Below are 10,740 nucleotides of genomic sequence, written 5' to 3'. Positions count from 1 at the left end.
AAAAAAAACGTTAAAACAGGCCAACTTTGTCCGCGATTTACAGGCCGACTACGACTCTGCCATAAAATATTTTGATATGGTTAGAATCTGTAGAGGATCTTCTTTACAACGGTACCATTATAATTAATATCGGACGAATAATAATGAAGTTATAACCATTTATATCGGTTCCGGGTTTTACCATAAAGATTTCCGGATAGTTCCGGGTTTTATACCTCGCCTAAACTGCATAAAAATGGCCGCTTCTAAGGCCGTCCAAGGACTCAAACATGCTAAACCGATTTTATCCGTGGATCGAAATGACGCCAGACGTCGTGTTTTAAATCTGTATAAAGCATGGTATCGCCAAATACCAGTTATCTGTAAGTTTTGATAAAAGCAACTCTAAAAGCAACTTTTTTGTTGAAGTTTATTTCGTACCCAAACTTTTCGTACCAATTGTTTTACATTTGTAAATACCTGTAAACAGCTAAAGCATCCAAAATTAATGTATGAAATGAAGTAACTTGCGCTATTATTGTTTAATCAAAGTGGTGCTTATTGGGGGGGGTTTCGCTATATTTCTCGTATCCCCAGGGGTATTTCCAACCTTAATTCTTTATGATTGATTTTACTTCTGATGTGCATGTAACATATCTCAGTGAAATAATGTCTCATTGTATTTCTTTGTTTTTCTTCATTTTTCTAAGCAGTCATAAATAGGACGTTGCTCATGTCCTCAGTTAATTGTATGTATTTTAATCACAGTGATTTTTTTATGCCCCTGAAGGAGGGCATATAGTGATCGGAGCGTCCGTCTGTCCGACCGTTATTCCGTCACACTTTGCGTTTAGGTTTGCTTAACACTTCTATGTCGCTTCAGATGTAACCTTCATATTTGGTATGCATGCAGGGCTCGAAATTAACACTTGCACACTCTCAAAATGCCAGTAAAAAATACCGATTGCGAGTTAAGTTTTAAGCCACTAGTATTTTTTTTGTGAGTAAATAAATATTGAAAAGAAATGAGTAGGTATAATGCCGCACGACCTCATGATCGCTAAATCTTATGTCAATTTATAGAACGCCCAAGCACCCTTATGCGTAAGCGCGCAGCTTGTATGTAGACTGGTATATACAGATAAACGGACTATTGGTACAAAGGAAGTGAAAAAGTCGACTATTCACACATGTTCATTGAAGCGAAAAATAACTTGTCACTTTATTCCCACAGACGGAAATAACACAAAATGTACATAAGACAAAAGATAAAGCAAAGTTAACCGTTTAGTTAGAAAAAATGGATTTTAAATCCTTCTATGAAAACAGTGAATAAGTGGGAAAATTACTTAAAATAAGACTAAAACTTGTTGTAGATGAAGATGGTCAATCAACCTGATGTGGGCCCTTATGGTCCAAGGAACTGATATCTTTGTATGGTTGCAGAAATAAAATGTGTATTCATGTTAAGTACTTTTATTTTGTTTAAATAGTACTAAACTTATGTCCAAGGTTTTTTATGTTTCCATCAAAATTTGCGAGAATGTTTTTGTTTTTGCGAGTAGGTATTAAAGCTGCTCGCAATTTTTTGCAAGTAGAAAAAAAGTTAAATTCGAGCCCTAGCATGTGTTTATGTACAAGGCCTTTCCATACGCACAAACATTTTTACCCCTTGACCTTTAACTTAGGGTCCGCGTTTAGGTTTCGAAATCTGCGTTTAGGTTTCGAATAATGCTCATAACTTCTATGTCCCTTGAGATATAACCTTCATATTTGGTATGAATGTGTATATTGACAAGGCCTTTCCATACGCACACAATTTTTTACCCCTGTGACCTTGACCTTGAACTTAGAACCGCGATTAGGTTTCGAAATCTGCGTTTAGGTTTCGAAAAATGCTCATGACTTCTATGTCCCTTGAGATATAACATTCATATTTGGTATGCATGTGTATATTGACAAGGTCTTTCCCTACGCACACAATTTTTTACCCCTGTAACCTTGAACTTAGGGTCCGCGTTTAGGTTATGAAATCTGTGTTTAGGTTTTGAAAAATGCTCATAACTTCTATGTCCCTTGAGATATAACCTTCATATTTGGTATGCATGTTTGTATGGACAAGGCCTTTCCATGCGTACAAAAATTTTGACCACAGTGACCTTGATCTTGAACTTAGGGTCCACGTTTAGGTTTCGAAAAATGCTCATTACTTCTATGTCCCTTGAGATATAACCTTCATATTTACTATGCATGTGTATATTGACAAGGCCTTTCCATACACACAAAATATTTTACCCCTATGACCTTGACTTTGAACTTTGGGTCCGCATTTAGGTTTCGAAATCTGCATTTAGATTTCGAAAAATGCTCATAACTTCTATTCAAGCGTTTTTAGGGGGCATATGTCATCCTATGGTGACAGCTCTTGTTTCGTTATAAATCTGGTCCGTCTGACGTTTGGCCCCATTCTCAATTGAAAAAAGTATATATTTTTTCCATGTGAGACCTGAACATTCCCAATTGAAGGTTTCCTCATTTTGTTCATCTCCCATCCAGCCCTATAAGTTCAACCTTAGTAAAAATAATACTTTCAGCACTTCTATTCTCAATTTAAAGCATTTTTAGCAAAACAACAACAACACTAATTTCCCAAAACACCGCGAATTTACAATTCAAAGGAACCCAACCCCATTCCCAAAATGGTGAAAAAAAACACTGAATCAATTATAAGTTTATAAGTTTTGATTACATTCTGAAATAGTTCAGTATATATCAAATAACTTTCTTCTTGAAATTTGAATGCTTTGAGCTTGTATGAGTACATACGTACAGCTTAAAGTACATTGTATTAGGGTCAGTAGCTGGGAGTTGGATTATTGCAACTAAAATAAGAACTAACACATATTTTGTAAGTACATCATGGTGTATCATGAGTATGCTTTAGCAGTGATTAAACAATGGCTATACTAAATGAATACTGTCACTGATAAGAACTGGCAAAAAGAAAGTGTAGCTGCTTGTACAAACTTTGTACTTATTGCTTTTAATCATAGATTTGTAGCATATTTGGTATTGATTAACAATGAATCTAAATGATCTAGCAATTTTTTTGTCTGATTGGGAAAAGTACCGGTACAGTACCAATCGGGGAAAAATAAGCGCAAAAATCTTGAAATTGGAAGAGTTTATGTCTTGAAATCTTCAGATTGGGAATTATTGGTCTTTCTAATTGCTTGGTATAAATTACCAAAAAAAAATCAAATAATTATTTACATGCATTTTGGCTTAAATGTTCTGTTTCAGTGCTCATTTTATTTGTTCACTTGCAGATAATGCATGTTTGGAATGAATATGATGAAATTTCACTTCCTTTTGGGAATTGTTCAGAGGGGAATTGGGAAATTTATAGATTTATTCAATTAAAAAAGTACCTTTTATAGGTACTTTACAAAGAAGGAAAACAAATGCTGTTGATTATTCAATCTTTGCAGTGAACACAGTCAACAATAACAGGGATGTAAAATAATATACTGACATACCTTCAGTTAGTTCTAGAATGTCATTACATTTATGTTCTCAATATGTTCCCACTCATTGAGTAGTTAAATGGTAATTAATATGTTTATTATGACCCCCTTCGAAAAGAGGGGGTATATTGTTTTGCAAATGTCGGTCGGTCTGTCGGTCCCTCTGTTGGTCAGTCCACCAGATGGTTTCGGGATGATAACTCAAGAACACTTAGGCCTAGGATCATGAAACTTGCTAGGTAAATTGATCATGACTGGCAGATGACCCCTATTGATTTTCAGGTCACTAGGTCAAGGTCACAGTGACTCGAAATAGTAAAATGGTTTCCGGATGATAACTCAAGAATGCTTATGCCTAGGATCATGAATCTTCAGAGGTACATTGATCATGACTGGCAGATGACCCCTATTGATTTTCAGGTCACAAGGTCAAATGTCAATGTCAGAGTGACTCGAAACAGTAAAATGGTTTCTGGATGATAACTCAAGAATGCTTATGCCTAGGATCATGAAACTTCATAGGAACATTGATCATGACTGGCAGATGACCCCTATTGATTTTCAGGTCACTATGTCAAAGGTCAAGGTCACAGTGACTTGAAACAGTAAAATGGTTCCCGGATAATAACTCAAGAATGCTTACGCCTAGGATCATGAAACTTCATAGGAGCATTGATAATGACTGGCTGACGACCCCTATTGATTTTCAGGTCACTAGGTCAAAGGTCAAGGTCACAGTGACGCAAAACAGTAAAATGGTTTCCGGATGATAACTCAAAAATGCGTGTCTAGGATCATGAAACTTCATTAGGTACATTGATAATGACTGGCAGATGACCCCTTTTGATTTTCAGGTCATTGGGTCAAAGGTCAATGTCACAGTGACTCGAAATAGTAAAATTGTTTCCTTATGATAAATCAAGAATGCTTACGCCTAGGATCATGAAACTTCATAGGTTCATTGATCATGACTGGCAGATGACCCCTAGAAAAATTAGAGGTCAAGGTCACAGTGACTCAAAACATTAAAATGGTTTCCTGATGATAACTCAAGAATAATAAGGCCTAGGATCATGAAACTTCATAGGTACATTGATTATGACTGGCAGATGACCCCTATTAATTTTCAGGTCACTAGATCAAAGGTTAAGGTCACAGTGACAAAAAACGTATTCACACAATGGCTGCCACTACAACTGACAGCCCATATGGGGGGCATGCATGTGTTACAAACAGCCCTTGTTTTTTATTATATTGCTTTTAATTGGGTTTGTGGTGCTACAAGATAATTTTATACACTGGAATGTTTTGTAAGTAATGATGGGCCAAGTGTGAGGTTTGGAGCTCTTAAACTGGATTTAACGCTCAATTGCTTGGTGCGTTATATTGTTTAATACTGTTTGAAGAGGGTGACCACAATTTTAATCATGTATGTGTGTTTGTTGTGTGCTTGTGAGTCTTATCTAGTACATTGTTTAGTGTCCTTTTCTTAGGCAATTGGTTCCTTGCCAAAGGACCCCATATTTTGATAAGGCTTGTTCCGCGAAATTTTTCAGTATGTGTATGTTATATTTTTATGCCCCCGGATCGAAAGATCGGGGGGCATATTGTTTTTGGCCTGTCTGTCTGTCATTCGTTCATTCATTCTGCGTGTCCCAAAACTATAACCTTGGTTAAAGTTTTGCAATAACTTTTGCATTATTGAAGATAGCAACTTGATATTTGGCATGCATGTGTATCTCATGGAGCTGCACATTTTGAGTGGTGAAAGGTCAAGGTCATCCTTTAAGGTCAAAGGTCAAATATATGGCCTCAAAGCGGTGCAATAGGGGGCATCGTGTTTCTGACAAACACATCTCTTGTTTTAATTTTTACCACCTATCTTTACTTAAAAAGGTAAATATTAAGCAAACATTTTTTTTGGTGTATTTTAAACCCTAGTACTCAAATTTTTTACACATGTATTTAGTCCACTTATATACTGCTCTGAAATTTCAGAATTTTTCATTTTCTGTTAATTTTCAACAGATCACTTTTCAGAAGAGGTCAGTGTTTTTCAGAAAAGTGTGTACACGTAGCACATATAGCAGATATTATTGACATAGTTGTAAATTATTTCTCCATGTGCCCATACAGATATAAAATGACAGGTAAATATTGCTCATTTATAATTGTTGTTGATAATTAGTGCTATTTCATACACTTGCAGGCAATGAGTACCATATCAACAAGAGACCCAAGGATCTAAATCGTTATCTTCGACAGCAATTTGACAAAAATCGTAATGTCAAGGATCTGCGGGTGATTGATATTCTCGTCATAAAGGTAGATTTGTGATAAGTCATAGAAAATCAGCCTGTTCTTTTTTTTTCTTACTAACCATCTTATATATTCATCATGCATGAATATGAGACACAATTTTCCCTTTCTGAAATTTGCTTGGAAGTTCAAATAAAACATTTTAGATTAGTTTAATATAACATATTATTTCCAATTATTTTTATCATCTTATTCTTTACATAAACCGTGATTTGTGTGTACTCAATGGTGAATATTTCATGTTGCCATTTTGTGTCTCTTAAAAGAAAAAAAATCTTAAGAACAGTTTCTCCATACATTTTCATACTTTATGTGGCATTTGATTTACATACCTATACACAATGCATTTTTGATATGTGTCAATTTCATGGCAATCTTATCATGCATTGTGTTTGTATTTATATTTCACTTATATCTAGCTGTCCGTCCATCCGTCTTTCCGTCACACTTTGCGTTTAGGTTTCAAAAAATGCTCATAACTTCTATTCCTTTAAGATGTACCCTTCATATTTGGTATGCGTGTGTATATGGACAAGGCCTTTCCATAAGCACAAAAATGTTGACCCCTGTGACCTTGACGTTGAACTTAGGGTCTGAGTTAAGGTTTCGAAATCTGTGTTTAGGTTTTGAAAAATGCTCATAACTTCTATGTCCCTTAAGATATAAACTTCATATTTGGTATGCATGTGTATGTGGACAAGGCCTTTCCATACGAACAAAAATTTTGACCCCTTTGACCTTGAACTAAGGGTCTGCGTTTAGGTTACAAAATCTGCGTTTAAGTTTCGAAAAATGGTCATAACTTCTATGTCCCTTGAGATATAACCTTCATATTTGGTACACAGGTGGAAGTAACGGACCCAGGATTGTATTTTTCATATATATATTTTTAGGAGCCCAATATATTCAAATAAATATATAAAATCATGTTTAATGAGAAAAAAATTTAGACAAAGAGCCATGAAAAAAAATCCCCACCCTCTGATATTGAAATATGATTCCAATATCAGAGGATGGGGATTTTTTTTTTCATGGCTCTTCGTCATTTTTTTTCTCATTAAACATGATTTTATATATTTATTTGAATATATTGGGCTCCTTAAAATATATATATGAAAAATACTATCCTGGGTATGTTACTTCCACCTGTGATTTGGTATGCATGTGTATATGGACAAGACTTTTCCATACGCACAAATATTTTGACCCCTGTGACCTTGACCTTTAACTTAGGGTCTGCGTTTAGGTTTCGAAATCTGCGTTTAGGTTTCGAAAAATGCTCATAACTTCTATGTCCCTTGAGATATAACCTTCGTATTTGGAATGCATGTGTATATGGACAATGCCTTTCAATACGTACAAAAATGTTGACCCCTGTGACCTTGACCTTGAACCTAGGGTCCATGTTTAGGTTTTGAAATCTGCGTTTAGGTTTCGAAAATGCTCATAACTTCTATCAAAGCATTTATAGGGGGCATATGTCATCCTATGGTGAAAGCTCTTGTTCTTTTGTGAATTTTTACAGAGGAATTTTGCTGAGGATGTGACTGTTCAGTATGCGATATTATATTGTTTCAGAGTTTGCAAGATCTACATGAAACTAAAAATTGGTGGAAGATGGCCAATCATGTTCTTTACCCACTTCAGGAGTCAGTGAACCCAAAACCTACAGGCTTTCTGTCCAAGTTCCTTGAGGGCCATGACCCATAGGGACTCACACAATTAACAGTTTTAATTTCATGTGGTTTTGTTGTGTTATGAAATTTATAAGTACAGTGTTTAATTTAGTTAAGCAAGATTACTATCCTTCGATATTATTAGAATGATCAGGACATATTTTTGAGCAAGGTCAACTGTTAAGTTTTAAAGGACTTGTTTACATACAATTAAAAATATATATTTGGTTTTTGAAATTTGTATGCAGGAGTGCTTGTAAGAACCAATACATGTATATTATGTTTGGTAAAATACTTTTTTTTTTAAAGGTGTGATTTGTTATACATGTATATAAAAGAACTAGAAATGGCGCAGCAGAGGCCAACGTGTATCCCCACACCGCATGTTTGACCCATGGGCGCCCCAGGGTTGGTATTGGGGCCATGCTGCATTGCAAAGTTGAGATTGACCGTATTGTCATGCATAGTTGAGATTGACCGTATTGTCATAAGAGAATTTCAGTATCAATTTGAGGTGAATCGGTGTAGAAATGAAGAAATTATAGTAAAAGGCAATTTTGGGTGGGTGTGGTCTATGTTGGCGGAAGCCCCAGGGTTGGTAATGGGGCCATGCATAGTTGAGATTGACCGTATTGTCATAAGTCAAGAGAGGTTCAGTATCAATTTGAAGTAAATCAGTGCAGAAATGAAGAAGTTAATGTAAAATAACATAAAAAATGAGTAAAAATCTCTGACCCGGCCCGCCCCAACCCCATAACTTTTGACCCAGGGGTCAGATCAAAATTCCAAATTGTGCAGGGTCGCACATATGCTCATAGCTACCATGTGTGTAAGTTTCAAGGTTCTAGTGCTTATAGTGTAGGAGGAGATAGTGGCCAGGACGGACAGACAGACGGACGGACGGCGGAGATAACCACAATATCCCCAAGCTTTTCAAAAAGCGTGGGGATAATAAATTGCATCTGGATAAAGCACTATAAGTGAGATAATCCAAGGATCTTTCAGATCTCATTTACTGGTGTCAGCTTTGGCTCAACTATTCCGACTGTAGTTTAACCGTTTAACTGTTTTGGGATTGAGTCATTCACAACATCCTTATCAAGTAGATGTACAGGCTTTATTGGAGTTTTGAGTCCTGACATCAAGGCAAGCTACATACTGTGATTTCCAAAATGCACAAAAATTGAATGAAATGGGTGTTAAGTCACTATTCCATTGTGACTCACTGTTATTATCTCCCTTATACCAGACTATTGTGCTGCAGACGACCAGGGATGTGTAGAATGGGACGGACCTAGACGTTACTTTCCCCCAAAGGTCAGTCGACGGAAAGGACCTGATACTTTACTCACATACTAGCAATAAATGGTGGGTCATTCCTATTTAATTCGTTTGTTCGCTTGCTCATTCATCCCTGCAGGTCCAGCTGAAATGACTCCGTGAAGGGGCGTAGGAACTGAAAATAAACTCTGAAGAACAACAACAGCTCATTCATCCCTTTGCGGGTTCGATAACATATTAAAATAACGCATCAGTCACTTTTTTTCTTGATTTTAAAGATAGATATATAACGGAGACGAAACAGGCAGTATTCAAAAGTAATGCACTGACGCGGAAAAGAATAACAGTTTATGTAAAGGAATAAGTTAAGGAACGAATGCCTTGCGGACACGTACAGTTCTGTGGAAGGTTCAGAAATATAACAACACGACCATTGTCTTTGTCGTACCGCGATCTTCCAACTGAGCGAGCGGACTCACGATAGCGTTCACTATGCTTTTTCTCAGTAATGTGTATCTGCTGAACGAAACACTTGACTAAACGCAGAAACACATTTCGCCAAGATTTTATTTTCACTTAAATTTAAAGTAGTTATAACGAATATCCAAGTTTTAATGTTTTGCATTCTAAATTTGTAATGGTGATTAAATGCGCATAAGTAAGGTACGTTGAAAAACGCAGAAATAAGGTAACAGGACGCATTAATCTTAATTAGTAACGTTGGAAGTAATTTATATAAAAACACTCACTAAAATAATTTTTTAGATATTACCCAGGACTGCAATAATATTTTACGGTATCAACAATATCAACGTTTTCCGATCGACTTAATCGGATATATATCATGACTCCCGTAAATTCACATGGTTCAACCGAGCACTTCCAGTTACTGTAAAATACTTACTTATTTGGCACAACTATGGCATAGACTATATATATTTTTTTAAAGAGAACAATATTATATTCGCAAGTAAACCTTACTCTTTAGTAGTTTGCTATCATTCCGCGTTTTAAGCCACTATACAACTGATATTCAGGAAAAAGTACATTTTGTGGCGAGGGTAGTTACTTATTAAATGATAGACTATCAGCATCAACAAATATGATTTACTTTAGTCTGAGCTTCGTATGTTTGATATTTTATAACTGCGATCGTCTACATGATTGACCAAAAAGTATGTTACCAAATTTGTATATGGGCTACTTTGCCGATTGGTTAGTATTCGAAAGTAAACTAAATATGCTATCAAACGAACAGACCTGTTTTATTTCACAGGCTCTTATGTCCTATCCACGTATGTTAACGCTCATATCTTTGTCAAAGTCAAAACAAGATACCGGTTCTAACCATATATTGTAACTTTCTCTGTGGTGGTATTCGCTTTTACATCGAGAGGTCACGGATTCAATTCCTCTGGACTCAATTACATTTTGTACTTTAATTACTGTTGTTATTGTCCCCTACCGGTTTCACCGGAGGGGACTTATGGTTTGCGCTCTGTGTGTCTGTCCGTCTGCCTGTCTGTCTGTGAGTATGTGAGTCTGTCTGTCACACTGTTCTGGATCCTGCGATAACTTTAAAAGTTCTTAATATTTTTTCATGAAACTTGAAACACGGATAGATGGCAATATGGACATTATGCACGTCATTTCATTTTGTTCCTAAGTCAAAAATTCTAGTTGCTATGGCAACAAATAGACTAGAAATACTGCTGAAAATGGTGGTTTTTTGGAAGAGCGATAACTTTAAAAGTTCTTAATATTTTTTCATTAAAACTTGCAACATGGCTAGATGGCAATATGGACATTATGCACGTCATTTCATTGTGTTCCTATGTCAAAAATTGTGGTTGCTATGGCAACCCCCAAAAAATATTCTGAAAATGGTGGAATTTCTGACAAATTTTGGAGCCGGTAGGGTACCATATTGCTTGACGATAGCCTTGTTATATATGCTA

General features: G+C 36.0%; 1 protein-coding gene across 1 annotated transcript; it reads left to right on the top strand.

Moving 5' to 3' along the window:
• The first annotated feature begins 214 nt into the window (after positions 1–214).
• LOC127866152 (NADH dehydrogenase [ubiquinone] 1 alpha subcomplex subunit 6-like) lies at positions 215–7,809 on the top strand. Its single transcript, XM_052406574.1, has 3 exons — positions 215–362; positions 5,716–5,831; positions 7,404–7,809. Exons 1-3 carry the CDS (start codon positions 236–238, stop codon positions 7,533–7,535), a joined length of 375 nt encoding a protein of 124 aa, XP_052262534.1. The 5' UTR covers positions 215–235; the 3' UTR covers positions 7,536–7,809.
• Positions 7,810–10,740: the final 2,931 nt, after the last annotated feature.

Source organism: Dreissena polymorpha, chromosome 2 (assembly GCF_020536995.1).
Source record: "Dreissena polymorpha isolate Duluth1 chromosome 2, UMN_Dpol_1.0, whole genome shotgun sequence".
In the NCBI taxonomy this organism is placed as follows: Eukaryota; Metazoa; Mollusca; class Bivalvia; order Myida; family Dreissenidae; genus Dreissena; species Dreissena polymorpha.
The sequence above is the reverse complement of the archived record's forward strand: the minus strand, read 5'-3'. Positions and strand labels throughout refer to the sequence as shown.

Bases quoted from the DNA above. Each gene is read 5' to 3' on its own strand.
- LOC127866152 (XM_052406574.1), top strand. From the start codon at position 236: ATGGCCGCTTCTAAGGCCGTCCAAGGACTCAAACATGCTAAACCGATT. The intron at 363-5,715 runs GTAAGTTTTGAT...ATACACTTGCAG, and splicing joins TCGCCAAATACCAGTTATCT to GCAATGAGTACCATATCAAC. The intron at 5,832-7,403 runs GTAGATTTGTGA...ATATTGTTTCAG, and splicing joins TTGATATTCTCGTCATAAAG to AGTTTGCAAGATCTACATGA.